The sequence below is a fragment of the Ursus arctos genome, unplaced genomic scaffold, assembly GCF_023065955.2.
Source record: "Ursus arctos isolate Adak ecotype North America unplaced genomic scaffold, UrsArc2.0 scaffold_3, whole genome shotgun sequence".
NCBI lineage: Eukaryota > Metazoa > Chordata > Mammalia > Carnivora > Ursidae > Ursus > Ursus arctos.
Genome location: NW_026622985.1, coordinates 13760898 through 13780482, shown reverse-complemented (window position 1 = coordinate 13780482; position 19585 = coordinate 13760898). Strand labels below are relative to the sequence as shown.

The following is a 19585-nucleotide window of genomic DNA, read 5'->3' as shown; positions in this document are numbered from 1 at the left end:
CTGACTGCTGGCTTCCCCCCTCTGGCTCTGAGAAGGCCCCTGATTTGGGAGCTGCCTTCCGACCAGACAGATTCGTTTATGGTCCTACAAGGTTAAGCATGATACATGTGTTTGGGGAAAATGGAGATGTGCATGAAGAAGAAACATTGCTTTTTGATCCAGGCAGGAGAGCATACATAATCTCCTCTAAAGCCTGTGAAAGACTTCATTTTACACATGAAATTGGGTGGAATTGCCCCGGCCTGCACCGAACATGATTTTGGAGAATAAACGGCCTCAGGACAAGCTGCCTTGTGCTGGGGAGGGCCTCCAGCAGCAAAGAGTACATTGTAGGCAAATGTAATCTGTGTAAAGTTACAGGCAACAAGCCACGAACAACATCTCATTGACACGGTGCCTGCATGGGACAGACCCTAAACCTTACAATGGTGTATCGTGAAGCACAAGGTCCAAAAGCCGGCCTGGTTCACATGAAAAATAGTTGAAGCCGGAGGGCCTCGTACAGCATAGAAAAATTTTTAAATTAAGACATATATGTGTTTTAATTGTGCAGCAGGGGTTTTCTCTCTTCCTGTGTATTGTATAACTTTCTTTTCGCAATCTGGTGTCAAAATCCATGCCCAGTGGGGATGGAGAAGCCTCCCCAAATTTTAAAGTGTCTTCAAAAACTAAACCAAAGTGGTTTTTTAGCCATTTGGGAATATACCTAAGTGACCAAACGCATCCCTTGGGGGCCCGGATTTGCTCTATAAAAGTACACAAAGCTCTGCTGAGAATTTTAAGGCAAAATCGGACTTGATTATACAACAGCAGAAATACGAGATTCACCCAGCAAAGCGCACAGTTGAAAGTGCCCTACTACTCGAGCATAATGAGTACATTGCATATAAAAAATGTAGAAGAAAGGTCTAGTGCACATTATGAGGAAATTGTTGGCATCTCGTGATGGGTCATCTTACCCTTGTTATTAAATGACAGCAATCATTAAAATGCCAAACATATTTTGACAGAATTCACTTTATAAAATGTCAGCAAGTCTGTGTTTTTATTAGTTTGTTCCAAATCAATTTAGAAATTTCAATAGAATGCTTGTAAGTATTCCCCAAGCAATGTCCATTCCCGACTTTCTGCACAAAAAAATATTACAAATTAATCAGATTTTCAGATTTCTGCATAATGGCTTTGCACATTTATTGCTTAATCCTATTATAAAATGCTGTTATGATTGACATATCGCAGTGGAGATAGAAGTCAATTGAATAATATGTAGCAGTCAATTTTATTTGTAGCTTAATGTGCTGAAATATTTTTTTCCACATTTCCATTATTTATAAGTCTGTCCCTTTGGAGAATATATAGAAGAATTTGTTTTAAATGAGCCAATAATACCTTCTTTAAAATTTATAAGCGTGACAGAATCATATCTTTTTTTCCTGGTCGTCCATGGCATGCCAGTAAACAGGGTTTGAATTGTCTCCCACTTGCTATTCATAGGACAAACATCAGGAGAGAGGATCTCATTAAGGGTGGCTTGGAATTGAATTTCAACCACCAAGAAAACAAAAGCTACTGAGTCAAGCCCCTCAAAAATTGCAGCCAGCTCTATTTATTTATTTTTTTATTTCCCTCTTCATCTGTTTATGGTTCCTGCCACTATGCTACCTGCTGCAGTCTGTCCTGAAACAAAGTACACGAATGCACACCGAGAAACTACTCTGTTTTACGAAGATGTGAAAGACTTGCTGTTTTGGTGGGATTTCATTTCTCGTGCTTCGGCGTCCAACAGCACAGCACAGCGGGGCTCCCTGGAGTTAGTGAGTTATTCCTGCCGTTTTCATTAGCGCCCAGGAAACTTGCTCCAGGAAATCCACGTGCTGTCCAGGGCATCACCTAAGGTGACATTGAAAAAGGCTGTCTCTAGGGAAACCCATTCACCCACTGGTGTCTGCAATGGGCACGGAGAAAAGGCTTAAGGGTCTGCAGCCATAGTAAGGGCTAATATAGATGGACTTGGTCATGTCTGAGATCACACATTCTCTGGCTTTGGGAAATGAGATGAGCTGTTGCCCTCCTATGCATAAAGGATGTGGCTTCCCACCCGCGCCACGCACGGGCATACGCTGTGCAAACTGATGGATCATGCGAGCCTATTAGTGGGACTGATGATGGTGTCACTTTCCCCCCTGTCGCAGCCTCCTCCCTCCTGGAATGACTGGCCATCCTGACTATCCGTTAGCATAATTTATGCCATTGACAAGTGATTTGAGCACTGGAGCTATTGATAATCCACTCTGGCGTATCATCTGTACTTTAATGTTATGTGACATCACAGGAAAATGGGGTCATGGGCAGTTCCCGGGCTGGATCTTCTATTAAAGGGAGCACTTCTCTTTTGAATTCCAGGGGCCAGAGGAAACCCGGCTTTATCAGACACAGGCTCTCCTGACCAACACCAGGCCAGTCAGACCCACCCCCCCTTCCCGGTTGGGCCGCAGGTCAGTATCTCTTGACTGCTTTTCCATTAGGCTGCATTTAGGATGGTTTAACCATATAAATAACCAAATAAATAGTAATGAGTTAAATGCAATCAACTCCAACAGAGCAAACGTGGTGATAAATTTTTGTATGGGAAACTGTATGACTGCATTATTTATTAAATGCCATCAAGGGGAAAAAAAAGTGTTTGCAGAACTCCTCTCTTTTTAAAGGCAGTGTTGGTTTTAATCATTTGGAAACTTTTTTTTCTTCTTAAAACCCACTTACCAATGTGCCGTTGGTTACCACGCAGTTTTCTAGAAAGTAAAACTTTAATGACTGGAGTGTGAAGAAAATTAAGTTATTTCAACCTTACTACAGCCATTTTTGAAATACAGGATGTGATTTAATATAAAAAAGTTAATGCAATTTTAATGCAAGTTCAGCTTATTGGGTTTGACAATACTGTACATCACACACGGCTCTTGCATTAATAAAGAAATGCATTCATTATTTTTTAAAGTCCAATATTTGTGTTTTGCAGCCTGGTGTGGTTATATGGAGGTGTAGAACACAACTGTAAGAGCTGGGCTCTTGGCTGTTGTTGTCTTAGCTCTGGTATTTAGTGGGAAGCTTTCGGAGTTCACCTGCTTTTATGGGAGAAGAGGCAGATGTGGGAGCCTGTCTCTCCCCTTTGCGGTCATTGTTGTTCCTGCAAATTAATCACTTTCAGCACTTCGAGGGCGCACCAGTTCAAGACTTGGAAACCCAAGTGTAGGGCTTGGGTTGGTCCTCGCTTTTGTTCCAGCAGCCACCAAGACTCCCTGTGGTCTCAGGTCCTAATGTCTGTCTCAGAACACAGATGGATGTCTTGGTGCTCAAGGACAGAAAGGCTGGAGAGGTGTCTGCTCGTCCATGGAAGCCCAGAGAGCGTTCTACTGGGAATCTCGGAAGCCGGCATCTTCCAGCTATGCCTTTTCTAGAAATCTCACGCTTGTGACATCGTGTGTGTGTGTGTGTGTGCGTGTGCGTGTGTGCAAACATACCAGGGCTGACAAACTCATGCCTCCAGGCCACGTAAATGTGTGACAGACCCAGACAGTAAGACGTGGTGAGCACCTCGACAAGCTAGAGAGTGCGTGCACTGCTTCAATCCCAAGAATTCAACTTAAAAAAATACTACCAGCCAACCCCCCCAAATCTGAGACCTGCGTAGTCTGAGAACCAGCTGTTTGCCTCCCTTCTTACCATGATATTACTGTGGGCAGTGATGTAACTCCAGCGATCTGAGGACCAGTGTATCATTTTGTACTTACTCTTAAAAAATATGTTTATTTTGTGCTTTAGTGTAGCTTTATTTATTTATTTATTTATTTATTTATTTATTTTTTAAAGCAAGACAGTCACTCTTTGTGAATTTAGTAGACTCTAACAGATTAGGAGCGAGGCCCGTGGAGTCTGGAATGGTCCAAAACCAGGCTGCTTCTGGTGTCCCAGGGCTTCTGCAGAGGCGTCCCCGGAAGGAGCTGCGAGGGAAGGCTGTAGGCAGTGGCCAGAGAGCGGGTTCAGCCCTCCTCCCCTCATTCTGCAAATGGAGCAGCCCCACGTCTCTGAATCAGTTCCGTGTATGAGAGGGCATGGCCAGAAAGGGGTGAGCCATGGGCTCCAGAGCAGCGTGCCTTGACACGAACCCCTGATGCCCACCAGATACAGGGCTTTCGGCAAGTTCCTAATCCCTCTGTATCTCACTGGTAGGACAACCGCATAAATATGCACACGGCAATGTTAGAGTAGTGCCTGGCTACAATTTACTGGGCTTTGTACTATGCCTATATTTACTTACCTTTTATTTTATAACATCATGCTGCATTAAAAACAAGAAAGTCGAACCCCCTCTGTAAGAGTTTTGTCTTGGTTCCTCCAGAGGTAAAATGGACATGGCATGACGTGTCACGTGGTTCCCAAAAGGGTATAATGAAAGTCCTGGATTGAGGACTAGAAGACCGATGACCCTTCTGGTCACGTGGCCCATCAGCACAGGAATCCTTCCTAGGTCATCCTGGTGACGAGCCCACATCCGGGCTCAAATACGCCCAGGGCCCAAAGCGCACACCGATGAGGCTGCCTTTCCATATCGAACGATGGCTATTGGGTAATAGCAGACACAAACCCGTGTTTCTAATGTTGTATGAACTGAGCAAAGAACGTTAGAGTAAAAGCAAAAGACTTCTTTAAAAGATTTTCCAACGTATCCACATCAAATATTTTTGTTTTCCTGTACTTTTTTTAGAGCTCTTAATATACACACACAACTTGACCATTTTAATAATTTCATTATCATTGCTTAATGATTATCCAGTTTATTTTATGTATTCTCATAAACATTTTCTATTTTTCTAAAGAGGTGCCATGATGATCCATTTTAAGGTTGGTGTAATACCTTGCTGAGTTTAGAACTGTAACAAAATATTTTTCAACATTTATATATTTTTAAACATAATGCATGTTTTCATGCATTTATTTTTTGTCTTTTTGAATGGTATCTTCGGGCTGTATCCCAGGAGTATATTCGGAGTCAAAAGGGGTTGAATATTTTTGCAGCTCTTGATATAGATTTCCAAATTGCTTTCCAAAAGGCTTATGATTGTGTATATATCCTAAATCCACATAATGGTGTCACTAGAGACCTACCAGCGTGCTGTAACTTTTACATTATTTTTGCTAAGTTAGTAAATAAAAATAGTATTTTATTGTTACTTTTGAAAAAGCCAAACAAAACAAAACAAAACAAAACAAAACAAAACCCTCTGATGCCAATGAGTCCTTTCTGGAAAAACACAAAACAAATTAGCAAAGAATTTCAAATATGTAAGGTTAAGATCAAATGGAAATTCATTGGAAGAATAATATGTTAGTGTAAGGTATTGCTTTGAAAGGTATTTGAGTTCCTCAAAAGAAATCCAAGCCAAATGAAATTTTCCAAAGAAATAAATGAAATGTGATTTCAATTTTTTTTTCCTACCGGTTCATTCTAGAACAGAGCATGTGTGTTTGCTCCTTGTTCAGGAAGTTTCTGACCCTGCTAGAAGAACTAGACCCCTAGAAGAAAATGCCGTGAAAGGCCATGTGTTGGTTCCACTGGAAAGTGAGCTAGGATTATCTGTTTCCTTGCAGCCACTTCTGACAGCACAGCAGTTAGCCTCGGCTGTCGCTGGCGTGATGCCGGGAGGTACGCCGGCCCTCAACCAGCCCATCCTCATCCCCTTCAACATGGCCGGACAGCTAGGAGGACAACAAGGACTGGTCCTCACACTGCCTACCGCGAATCTCACCAACATCCAAGGGCTGGTAGCAGCCGCTGCAGCTGGAGGCATTATGACTCTACCATTGCAAAATCTACAAGGTAACCCATTGTCTCCATGTGCCGTGTAGGGCTCTATCCACTGGCCAGTGTTCCCTAGAGTGCTCACATGCCCCCAGTTGTGAATGTGGTTCAGAGCTGCTCCCGCTATCAAGGGAGATGGAAGGCTTGTGTAGGAAGCAAAGTTTCAAGTTGTCTGTGAATCCCAGGCTTGCTCAAGCCATGGGCTTTATCAGTCCTTGTTTCCTAGCATGGATTTGCAACCTTTCAGGTCTTCTAGAGGCACCTGTGAGCAATCATTGTGCAACACATCAAAAACTTAGATGTAATCTTATCGTGTTGTTATTTGAGGACCTGGGTTATGATCTCATGAGTTTTTCGGTGTAGCGTCCGCAAGGAAAGCTTATACATGATTTGTTTGTGAGGGAAGTGGTTGGAACATCTCCAATACAAGGTAGCATTTGGAAGTCTTAATTTAATTGTTGTTTTCTTGCTAAGTATTTTTAGTTATAATTATTAAACAGAAATTGTATTCTTTGAGATCATAGACTTGTAGGTCGAGCCTTTATATTATGTGAGCATTTAACAAGACTCATTTAACACTGGAAGGATAGTTCTTCTGGTACTACAAAGGTTTTCACTTTTCTAGGAAAGATTTGCTAACGCTGATTGATGGACTGATTTACAAGACTCTGTCGAAGGACGAATTTTATGGTGAAAAATGGCCTGAATATGAGACGATTAGGATGCCTAACAAAAGAGAAAATGAATTTGTTTTGGGCTGCTCAAAGGTGTTTGTTTTCCCCATTGATATGAATGTTAGCCATTCGAAAGAAATTTTTTTTTTTTTCAGAGTGAGAGTTGGATGCAGTAAGTTATCAGAGTAAGAGTTTAAAGCACTTTTTGTAGTTGGTCAAATGTCAGAGCTCTCATCAGTCCAAAGATTACGAAGTAAACCACTTAAGAACTGGTTAACTCCTGACCCAAACTTTTTTACACACCGTATGTTCTAATATCCCACCTATTGTTGCCACTTCTTGACTTTCCCTTTAATGTTTAAAACAAAGTCGCTCTCATACCATTAAATTGTGCCAAGAAACCTGCCATTCATAAATCATGCATGCCCAGGACACGCTAATGCACAAACTTTACTTGTTTCAAATTTGAAAGTGCCTGGGAGCCAGGATCTCAAGATTAAGCAAATAAGGCAGGAATAAACAAGGTGAAAGCCGAAGCAACAAAGTGTAGGGAGAGGCTTTCTAATGTAGCTGGATGATGAAATCTTAATGAAGAAATGGGCATTATCAAAATGCAACCTTCCATTTGCAACGTTTGTGCCTATGGGAATATTGAATATTATAAATAAACATAAGTTCACAGAACTTCTAGGTCATGAATTAATCTTGCTTGGTTAAAATAGATGCCAAAATCAGAGTCCAAAAAAATCAGGCTTGTTGTATCTTTATTATGGTTTGGTCTTCTCAGGATTGAACACCTGGTTATTTTAAGGGCTCGAAGTTAGCGACTGTGGACTAATGTGGAGTGTGGACTTCCATCAAGGTTTTCTCTTTTCTCTAAATATCAAATTTTGGATTAGCTTATAGTTTGGAGTTTGGTTCTTTTTGGCACCTTTGGTTTCAGAAAAGAAATTCTAAGATTTGTGTCCAGAGTAAGTAGGTTCAATGAGAGTGCTAACTCTTTTTACCCCTTGGTGCTTCTTACACGATTTTCTTAACGGCCTCACCTTCAGAAGTGTGTTGATTGGAGTTGATGGTCAAGCTCTTGTCTACTGCACAGACACAAGGAAATCTGTCTCCCTTTGTTGGGAGGGCAGGTGGTGAGGTCATTAAAATAAAATATCTCCTGGTTGCCAGTCAGCCTGTTACAGGGAAACCTTCCTCATCCTCATCGGTCTTAACACTCAAGCCCCTCCTCCAGCACTTTGTTCTTTAATAACTTTGTGAATGAATCCCAGTTCCTAAGTCACTGTTAGGATCCAGAGAAGTTCCCTGCAATTCCCTTGGGCTTTTCTCTTCCTTTTGTATCTTCCCACGTGATTTCTTGACTATCCAGACCTCACTAGTTCGAGAAGTAACCAACCACCCTAGTTTGCTGGTGACTGGGGGTTTTCTGGGGACATGCGACTTTCACTGTTGGAACCAGGAAGGGCCCCAGGCAAACAAGAAGGAGTTGGGCACCTGCCAGAAGTCCGGGGGCAATAACAATGAGAATCGGGTAAATGCTTGAATCTCTACGGTGCCCAAGATGTGTGTTTACCACCGGAAGGGCAGTGCCGGTTGGTCACCTTGTCAGCCAGTATCTGACCCAAGGATGACCTCACCCCCTTTCAGGAACCTACTGCAGCCCTTGGCAGTCCGTAGGCAGTATCTATGGCTTGTGTGGTTTTCCAGGTTATGTCAAGAAGGTGGCGGGACTCTGGAGATGGTGGGTGGCTGGCTCGCAGGCCATCTGCAGGGGTCCTGGTCGACTTTGAGACTGAGTCAATCCTCAACATCATCCAGTCTCATCCTCTTTCGAGGGTGGTAATCTGGTTCATAGGCTACGATACTCCAGAAGGAGTCCTTACACACATTTGTGTGGTCGACAGGGTAGAATGCTCCACCCCTCCCCACGGCCCACCCTAGACCCTAGAAGCACAGGAGCTTCCAAGGCTTTTAAGAGTCTTGAAACCACTAGTAAGTCTGCCCAATACTAATTAATACTGCACCTTCTTGGATGATTTTATAAAACAGGTGTGATCCGTCAGTGTGAGGGGGAGGGATTTAAGCGTTAAAACACCTAGTCTGAAATGGAACCTGTTTCCATACGAGGCACTTAGTTCTGGATGGTTCCCCCTTTCCTCATTGTGAAACGTGAAGGTTTATTCATGAAATAAGCCTGCCAGCTGGAATTAGCTCTGACTTTCTCCAGCCTTGCTGCCCAGCCCTTCAGCCTGTCCGTCCTTCCAGCTCAAAAGCTACAAATTTGCTAAGAAAGAAAAATACTGACATCGGTTTCTTAATGGTTTGGAATTCAGGGATAAGTTTTCAAGTATCTTCTTCTTTACTAAAGGGATTGGGAGCTGGTTCATTTACGTTCACTATCAAGTTGACACAGAATTGCTCTCAGACCCTCAGAGACCATGATTCATGCATGTATTTTAATGAGCATTAATGACATGGTGTTACACTGAGTGGCTTTTCTCTGCTCAGGCAGCAGGGGTCCTATCACTGTCTCCTCCTCTGAACGTCATTCCCAGACCAACGGCATCAGCTCACGTGGGAGCTTGTTAGAAATGCAGGCTCTCAGCCCCACCCCAGGCACGCTGAACAGAATCTGCATTCTTAAAAGATTCCCAAGAGATTCCTCTGTACACTAAAGTTTAAGGAAGCCTGGTCTAGGGAGCTTTTCCAAAATCCATTTAGCAACTTCCCTACTCTCTCCATCAGCCTCCCAAGATTCTGAGCATCCCAGGGTGATGGGGAGCCCTGTGACTGTGAGAAGTGCCCTTGTTAATTTTCCTGCTCTAACTCACCAAACCAGGCCTCTAATGAGGGTAAGGACTGAAAGGAGTAACTTATTTGGGAATTAGCTTATTGCTTCCCTTAGGACATTCACATCCCCAAGACCGAGAGGTGTTCTCTTGCACAAATGAAGCATGATTGATTAAAGCCTTTGCTCCTAGATTTTATCCAGCAAAAGCTTTGCATTGCTGAAAAAGAGACCACGTGGCGCTGCAGAACACCCATCTGCACGGCCTGGGGATTGTTCTCCCTTTCTCCTCGGATCCTTCCATGCAGGAAGAGAGCACTCCTACCTCATCAAGGAAGGGGTCTTCTTTTAAGGAAACAGCTGGGAATAACGAGTTAGAAATCTTGCAGAATCCCAGGAACACCCTATGGCCCAGCCTCAGGAGCCCTGGATGTGGAGTTTGGGGATCAGAGAAACCAGTGAGATTAGAGATTAGAGAATGGGGATTAGAGTTTGGGGATCAGAGAATCCAGTGAACCACCAGGCTGCAAGCGGTCTCATTCTCCCTTCTGAGTAGACAGGCATGTGCCCCCACTTCTAAGCTGTCTTCTCTCTTCCCCTATTCCTCCTTGTGACTCTTCTCTACTGCATTGGTTGACTTTTGGCTAGCCCCTCATTTTAGTTCACTCATATTCCATTCCACATTCCAGTCCATACTCCTTGGAGTACGGACATCTTCCCAACCCATGTACCTCTTAGGAACATTCCATTGCTATCTCTACCATCTCTGTTTTTATCCCCATCTCCATGTCTATCAAAAACTCAAACTCCCCAACTTTCCAATTCCTGATGGGCTGAGACTTTGCATTCTAGGCTACCTTGCAGGTCGCTGGCCAGACTAGAGATTGACTGCCCCATGTGGACATATGCGTTCCTATCCAGTCAGGGGTAATGTGGGTGGAAGAGGGAGCTGGGCTGACGTGGTACGGAGCTTGTGCAACATGCTTGAGAGACACGCTGGGGCCTCCCTCATCAGTAGAAGGGGCGCCAAGGGAGGCAGGCTGGGTATTGGCCTGTCTGCTGGGATTACTATACAGACCAGGAGGCCCTCCTGTGGGCGTGGGCAGAGATGGAAACTAGCTCCGAACTCAGAGATGCCATGGATGGGGTTTATGTTCTGAATATTTTAGGGGAAGTCTGTGGAAGTTCTGGCTGGGATTCAAGCCCAGTCTTGCTCTAAACTGAGATGAGACCTAGACATGACCTACTCCTCAACACTCTACGTCCCTACATGAATTAGATGCACTTTTGCATTCTCTCCTCTCTTTTCTTTGATAGCTCTGCCCCTGCCAAGCACCTCCCACCATCACTACTCTGGTCCTTCCATTCCTGTGTCCTTTGTCCCCTGCTCACGGGATTTGGTCTCACGTGACTGTCAGTGAACCCACACCTGTGAGAGGAGATTCATGACAACCATGAAGCTTAAAGAAGGAAAATGACTCAGGGTGACCTGTCGTATACTCTATAAACTCCTTTAAAAGCCAGTTCTTCCATTTACTTACTATTTTGAAACATAGATAGCCGTGCTCAAAATAGAGTTTGCATTTGTCCTAGTGTGGGAACTAGATTATTATTTGATGTGGCAGAATAAAGTCCCCATTATGGAATTCATGCAAATGGGTTGTGTTTTCTGCTCTTTGGGGATTGAGGCAGAAGACGTAGACACATAGAGCCTCAAAACAAGTGACAAGCACCAAGGGGTTCATGGGACAGCAGAGCTGGGTCTATGTCTGGGACAGATGATTCAAGTTAGTGACTTGTTCTCATTGCACAGGCTGAGAGATAACCCACTAATCACTGTGGGCAACATAAATGGAGAATATAAATGTGCTACGTAGGAGATTTATATCAAAGTGGGAACATTCCAGTTCAGTCAAGCATAACATTTAAATTAATGACCAAAAATACATTAGAGAGTGCTGCTTAACCTGAACATGGAAAAGCAATTAGGTTCAAGGCAAGTTGAAAAATCAAGGCCAAGGGTGGTTTTCCTGCCCTTTGTGCTGGCAGGATACCAGCCCTGGTTTTCTCTCACTCTCCAAATTAAAGTCTGTACAGGGTAAAGTATGTGGGAATGTTTTTGGTTTTAGGAATTTCGTGTGCCAGCTACCTCACATTTCCTTTTTGTTTGTTTTGTTGGTATTTGTTATTGGAATTGAGGCATCATTTACATACAATAACTTGCATGGATCTTAGGGGCACAGCTCAATGGGTCTTGATAATTGTATATACCCATGCGACCTCCGTCCACCACAGTCAATACAGAAAACATTTCATTTCCCCTAAAATGTTCCCTTGTGTCCCTTTGTAAGTCAGTTGTGTCCCTCCAACCAGGCAACCCAACCCTCATCTGCTTTCTATCACTGTCGATTGGTTTTGTTTGTTCTAGAACTTCATATAAATGGATTTCTACAGTATGTATGCTTTTGTGTCTGGCTTTTTTCACTCAGCATCATGTTTTTGAGATTAATCCATGCCAGGGGTTCTTTTCTTTTCATTTCTGAGCAGTGTTCCATTGTAAGAATAGGCCACAATGGGCTTATCCATAGCCAGTCCAACATTTTAGCAGGCAGACATGGGCAGATCCCCTCCCCTGGGGTCAGGGAGAGATTACTCCATCGGGCAGCCCTTGGGAAGCACCCTTGGCCACAGTTTTCCTTGGCCCTTCGCTCTACCCCTGGAAGATTCTTCCCTGCCCATTATCTTTCTTGGCTATCTCTGAAGAGAAAGTTGAGAAATATGCCTTTATTTGAGCACTTCCTCAGTCCATGTACAGCTTACGGAAGCTCTGGGGTCCCAGGGGTTGCTTGAAATTTCCAATAGTTAAAGATTTGTAGCTCCCTTAGGACCGTGGTTCTCTCAGAAACCGAGAATGCTTCTGATCTTTTTGCTTTCAGTCAGTTCCAGGTGCCACAGTTTTTTTCGAGGCATACATCTTCAGTCTAATTTATTTTTGCTTTTTCACTCCCCCGGTTCTCTCTTCCAACTCAATCGGCCTCGGGGTGCGGGCACTCTGACCTCCTTGGCGCTCTCTAAACGCGCACCTACACAAGGGCCTTTGTGCAGGACATTTCCTCTGCCTGAAAGACTCTTTCCTCAGAAACCATCAGCCTACTCCCCCCCCACAGCCCCCCGGTACTGCTGTTCCCCCCACCTGCTTTCCTTTATTTCCTTTGTCCACAACACTTACTACCTTCTACACAGCCTTAAAGTCTTAGGAATGGCGGAAACTTTTTTCTTTCTTTCTCTATAAGCACTTAGGGTCACACTTCCTGCAGCCACATTAGGCAGTGGTGGCAGCATCCTAATGCTTGGCCCTGATGCTCTGGGGACAATATCTGCGTACAATGAATGTGTTTATGACATGTAGTGTTTGTCTGGTCCTGCCATCAGAATGTAAGCCCTACAATAGGCATCTTTGTTTGATTCAATGATATGGCCCAAGAGCTCAAACAGTGCCTGCCTCATAATAAGTGCTCAAGGATGAATGGATGGGTGGGTGGATGGATGGATAGATGGATGGATGGATTTTAAGGTCAGAGTTAGTCAAGCGAAAAGAAGTAAAGAGAACATTCAATGTTGAGGAGAAGGCATGAGAAGCATGGAGTCTAGAGTCCTCTGAACTGTTTTGGTTGTTGTTCGAGTGAAGTTTAGGAGTCTGAGGTGGCAAGAAATCAGACCAGAGGAGCAGGAAGGGGTGATACTGGAGGGCCTTGTATGCCTTGCCTGTGCGTGCGGAGTGGTCAACGTAGGGCCGATGCGTTAGAGATGAGCAAACTTAAAGACGATGCAATTATACGATGATATTTTCATGGATATATGTTTGCATTTATGTGTTATGCCTGTGCAGTTCCAAGGACTCAAAGCAGCTTTAATATAAGAAACAAGAAAGTCCAAACACGGTGTATGAGAAAAAGGAGAAACCTAGGTGGAGATTTGGAACAATGAGACAAGTCAAAGGGGAGACACATCACATTCCATACTTTTAATTATCTGACAGTAAACAGAAACATACCAGCTTAACAAGAAACAGCCTTATTTATTTTTGGCTTTGCTTTTCACTAATTTTATTTATTTACTCAACACATATCTACTGGGCTTTCATAGCACATTAGGCCATGATCTCAGCTTGGGGTATAGCTGTAAACAAAATAAAGAGAGTCTCGGAAGGCACTTCTGTGCTCGTGTAGGGTGTAAAGGAGACAGACAGGATGAAGGGTGGCAGAGATGGGGACATGGACAGAGACCCAAAGGACATGAATGACAAAGCCATACTATATCTGGAGGAAGAGTGTCCCTGGTTGAAGTTGGAGGTGTGAAGAAAAGTTAATCACACAGGCTCTCAATGAAGAAACATGGAGCTGCCTGATGGACAGGACACTGGTTCCCTTTGAGCTTTCGCTAGGTTATGCTATAGTAACAGACACGCACCAAATCTCAGTGAGGTTCAACCAAGGTTTATGTCTTTGTTTATTTCACAATACGTGTTGGCTGCAGTCAGCAGTGACCCTGCTGTACATGTTCATTCAAGGATCTGGCTAAAGAAGCAGCCTCTTCCTGGGATAGGCCTTTCTCACCGCAAAGGGAAGAAAGAACGGCAGAACAGCAATGGCTTCCAAAGCTTTGGCTCGGAAATGGCCCATGGCACTTCCGCTCAGGTCCTGCATAAGCCTGCTGCCAATGGGAATAAGGATACTCCTCAGGAGAGGGCGTTTCTCCAGCACATAATTAGGAACTGTATTCCAGGGTGCTACATGGTTCAACTGAAGATACACTGCATGAACATTTGACTTAGGTCCCTTTGAAGATTCCTTCCGACACTGAGATTCTGCAATTCCATTAAGTGAACCCATGAGGTAGCATGGGCTATCAGATGGTTCCTTCGAACACAACACATGAACAATTTCTTAAAGGAGTGGCATTCAAATGATAAATACAAAGTAGATTACAAGTAGACGGAACAATTGGGGGCTTTTAAAAACAGCACATGAACACATGTAAAAGCATGACTCCATTTATGTAACATTCAGGAAAAGGCAAAATTATAGAGGCAGAAAGAGATCAGTGGTGATCAGAGGTGGGGCTGGGGGAAGGAGTTGACTATAGAGCAGTGCAGGGAAATTTGGGGGGCTGATTTGACGGTTCTCTTGTCTTCATCATGGTCGTTGTTCCATGACTCTATGTGTTTGTCAAACTTTTGAAACAGGATGCTGGAAAGGGTGAATTTTACTGTATGTAAAATGTACCTCGATTTTAAAAAAAAAGGGAAGCAGGTGGTGTGGTGCTTATAAAATACCAAGAGAATACCAATTTATGTTAAAACATAAAAAAGAATATGCGAGTACAAAATTTAATGAAATGAAAGCTAGGGAAAGTTTCATGAAGATGAGAGACTCAGGTTCTCCCATTAAAGTGTTAATGGCTCTATTTCTCAGATGCACAAGTGAACCCTAAAATAATAAAGATTTCACATGCACACAATTTGTCCCAGTTGTTTGCAAGAAACCCAAATACACATACCCCACAGAGAGAAAAAGAAAAATACTACATATGACAAAGGGTTACTGGTAGACTCTAGGCAGTAAGAAATTATGGGTGATTGCTTTCCTTCCTAGAATTTATTCATTAATAAGTATTATTCTAAAATCAGAATACTTTGTATTCATTCAGGTTAAAAGTCATACCCAAAGCATCATTATTAGCATGGACGAGGTTAAGTCTATATGGGTCTGCCGTCTTGACCTTCTAACCACCTTTTTAAAAAAGCATCCCTCAACTCGAAGTGGATTAATTCTCAAATTAACAATACAACCACAAAGCAGCTCTGTGCATTCATTATGTATGAGCAATCTTTAATACCAGTAAAATTGCCTTTAAATGTGCCTGATTTTATTGATCAAAGGAGGATTTATTGTCAGGAAGCGGGTGAGGGGTAGAAACGCGTGCCGAGCCTTCTGGTATCTTTCCTAAAGAAGAAAACAGTAGGTGGCCATGTGTGCCGCTTTTCCTAATGATTTACTTTTGTGCTATTCTAGTGATGCCCACACTCAGAAAGTTGCATCCCCAGGGGCATCGTGAGCATGAGAGCAGGGGTCTAATACCACTCACGGAAAGGGCAATGCAGCCCCTGCCACAGAAGCAAGAAGAATGGACTCTGGCTTTTAGTATGCAATGATTTCTCAACCTCTGATAGGTGGCTTGCTGTCACAAAGTCCAATATTAAAACTACCTAGTGCATAAATTCATGTTTGCAGTGTTATTCAGAAGAGCCCCACATGACACGCTGTACAATCATACCCAATCCACCATAAAGAAGTTATGAAAATTGTTGCGTGTGTCTTAACTTCGGCAGTTTTTCAAACCCCCGTATCTCCGAGGCTTCAGACTTTTTATTTAAAATACCTGGAGAGTCCGTTCTGCAGTACATTATCCTTGAAGCAGGCGTCACTGAGGCACTGGGGTATGGATTAAACTGGAAGCACATGAATGAGGAGTATGACTAGTATACTGTGTATTTAAGAGATACTGTCAATGGAATAAAGCATTGTCAAAGGATAATGGTTTCCAGCTGCCACATAAATGTCAAAGCAAAGCCAAAGCATTTATTTTCAAAGCAAAAGGCAGGGAAGTAATGTGATCCCCAGTTTGTACATAATAAGGCTGTAAATCCATCAGGGCTCTTGATGGTATGCAGTGATGTGTCTACACTAGGATGTGCAAACTGGATTAGATTCCAAGGCAGCCATCAGAGCTCTGTTCCAAGATGGCTGCCGCTAGAATGGCACAGAACATAAACAAAGGAAAAGATTGTGCTCGGAATGCTTCTCAGTCTCATTCCATTACCAAGGATGAGAGGGAACCGGGATGATGTGTTCAAATTTCCTCTGAAACCAAAATAAAGAAGGCTTCTGTATCTGAGGGAAGTGAGGAGGGGGCAGGCAGGGAGGGGGAAGTATTGAAAATAAGGAAACAGGAGGTGGACCCCCGTTCCCCTCTGTCCACTGTTCAGAGAATGAAGAGGTAAGGTTCTCCAAGCAAGTCCTGTTCTCTTATGTGTGTGATTCTTGCAGGGCAGATTTCCAGTGAGAGGTCACAGCTATTATTTCTCAGCCCCTCCAGGGCAAAGCTCAACCTCATTTCCTGCCCTGAGCTGTGCACAAAGATTGATTGATTTCACAAATACTCACTAACCATCTGCTCTTTGCCAGGCACTGTGGTAGACTCTCAAGTCTAGTTAGGAAAGAGACCGGTGTAGCAATCCAGGAGAGAAAGGGACGTGGTGGCAGTCATGAAGAGCAGAGGACTGATTTAGGCGACATTAGCGAGGTGCGCTTGGTAAAACTTGGTGATGGATTAAATGTAGAGGGGTAGGAGGAAAGAGAGGGAGGCGGTTAGTATAGTTGACATGTAAATTCATTGCCTGTGGACCTTTTAAATGGAGAGACGAGGAGCTAGCTGGAAATGCAGGGATCTAAAACTCAGAATGGGATTGGCCCTGGAGCCCCTGATGTAAAAACCGTCAACGTATGGGACTGAAGCCAGGGAGGGCAGAAATTTCTGGGGAAGGAGAGGTTAGGGAAGGAAAACAGTTCAGGCCTGAACTGTTTCAGGAGAGGAAGATGTCGGCACAGCACAGACCCAGGAGAGGTCCCAATGCGTAAGATTGTTCTGGACAGCTGAGCCTGGGGCTCGCTCCTGCGATTCTCCGTGTTTGGATTGTTTCATTGGACATAATCTACACATGCACAATGGAGCTTTTGGTTGTTGCTTACCCCTTTTATAGCCAGAGTGCCACAAGAAGGAGCCAACAAATTGTATCTGTCAGTCTGCTCTTTATCTTCTGAAGACACGCCAAGTTTCCATGTATAAAGAAGCTATTTTGAGAGCGTGTACATAAAAGCGTCAACGGTGTTGCTCTTTTGCTGAAAAGTAACTCCATTGGTTTAAATCTATTATTTAAAAACGTCATTGTAGTCTTAAAATCTCAAAATGAAAATGTTTGAGTCTTTTCTCCCCTGCCATTCTTCTTTTTAAAGCACTTTGGGTCATGCCCATCGTAGCCATGCAGGGCAGTGGAAACAGCGAGTTGGGCTTAGCTCTAGGGTGCTGGGGTTTGGATAGAAGAGGTTATCTGTGCCTGGGAAAAACTGTAGTTTAGATCATGTAATTTTTTTTAATGTTTTTTTATTATATTATGTTAGTCACCATACAGTACATCCCCAGTTTCCGATGTAAAGTTCGATGATTCATTAGTTGCGTATAACACCCAGTGCACCATGCAATACGTGCCCTCCTTACTACCCATCACCGGTCTATCCCATTCCCCCACCCCCCTCCCCTCTGAGTCCCTCAGTCTGTTTCTCATAGTCCATAGTCTCTCATGTTTCATTCCCCCTTCTGATTACCCCCCCCTTTCTTTATCCCTTTCTTCCCCTACCGTAGATCATGTAATTTTAATTTTTGGAAATTATTTCTCTTAGGAAATTATGTCTTGTTGCTAGCAAAATTAGTTTCTGAACATCCTCTGGTTCCACGTTCACCTTTCCTCTGTGTTAGTGTCATCATTACCCCAATTATATTAATCAACCATGCTCACCAGGTTTCTAGCCAAAACTTAAAACAAAACAAAACACCAAAAAACTTAGTCTGTTTGCCATTAGTCACCGGATTAGGATTAGCACAAACGCGCAGGTCCATTAAGACATTCTTATGCATCTCCGTTCCCCTGTGTGCCATTATTTTAGAAATTCTTCACAGAACATATATATATTCAACACTTGACATAAGATAATTTGAGTTTGCTGTGTTTGGAAAATAACTCACATGGGAGAAAGTTGCATTAAATAAATAATAGAGATAAAATTTATACTTCTATATATTTCAAAGCTAATGTTGCTAACTTACAATGGAATGGTAACATGAAGACACAGTGCTATAATTTGATTGATTTGTTTTGACAGCAGCCAAATAATTGAGAGTGAAAGGTGTCAGCACAGATGAAATATTGTATAAGCCACGTTCAAAAGGCAGTGCTAGCAGCAGCGGCAGCTAGAGTTTTATTTCCTTTGATTCCGGACTGGTACTCACCTCCAGTTTATTATGAAACCATGAAAGGTACATGACTTCCCCAACTAGGGAGACTTTTATGGAGAGGCTAGAAATAGAAGTTTGTCAAACAGTTGAACAACGGATAGAGACAAAAGGATGGGAAATGGCTTGAGCATGCCGAGCTGAAAGCTATCAGCCTGTCCCTTTCTTTTGCAAGTTGCTGTTCTCCTGCATTTTGGTTCATTTTGAAGAGATTCTGAGTCAAGGCAAATATTAGATGCCATTTTCCCCCCCTTGACGGGAGATGGGCAAAAAAGAGGGGTGTGCTTGACACCATGCCAGGGCCCAGCAGATGAAAACCCTCATGCTAAGAAAGAAAGGTGGCTAGTCCAAATTGACATATGCTATAGATCTAAAATGCACGTGGTTGCAAATATCTCGTTAATATTTTTATCTTGAAAACATGTTGAAAAGATGTATTGGATATATTAGGTCTAACAGACTATGTTGTTAAAATTAATTTCACCTGTTACTTTTTATTTTTTTAAATATGGATACTAGAAAATTTTAAATTATGTACCTGGTTCACATTTGTGGCTCACATTATACTTCTATTGGCTTGCATTGGCCCGGCCTGGAGGATCTCCCTAAATCCCGTATACATGGGACGCTAATTAAAAGTTGTGTTCATTAAAGATGAAAATAATTAGCATACATTTAAATTTGGGGCCCTCAAGCAGAAAAATCACAAAGGATCTGCTCTGGTGACAAAAATTAGAGAGGAATAAATTTTGCAGGCTCTCTGCTGTAGTTTAGGAACTGTTTGGGATATATATATTATATATATTATATATATTATATATATTATATATATTACATATGTATTATATATGACACATACATTACATATGATATATCATATGATATATAATGATATATATGTATATGTAATATACATATACACACATACATATGTACATATATATGATAAATGATATATGATACATATCATATATATATTCCTGTATAAATTTTGATATATATAGGATATATATATATATCCTATATAAATTTTGCAGGTTCTCTGCTGTAGTTTAGGACTGTTTGGGATATATATATGAGATATAATTTTTATTAATAACTTCCAGTGATCAGAATCTAAAGTTCTCT

At 42.6% G+C, this 19585-nt stretch overlaps 1 protein-coding gene across 1 annotated transcript in view; it reads left to right on the top strand.

Moving 5' to 3' along the window:
- POU6F2 (POU class 6 homeobox 2) overlaps nucleotides 1-19585 on the top strand; it is a 453583-nt gene that overhangs the window by 209379 nt on the left and 224619 nt on the right. Inside the window, exons 3-4 of the mRNA XM_026502925.4 lie at nucleotides 2404-2495; nucleotides 5650-5878. Of these exons, the coding sequence (XP_026358710.4) occupies nucleotides 2404-2495; nucleotides 5650-5878 (321 nt within the window). The remainder of the gene's footprint in view (nucleotides 1-2403; nucleotides 2496-5649; nucleotides 5879-19585) is intronic.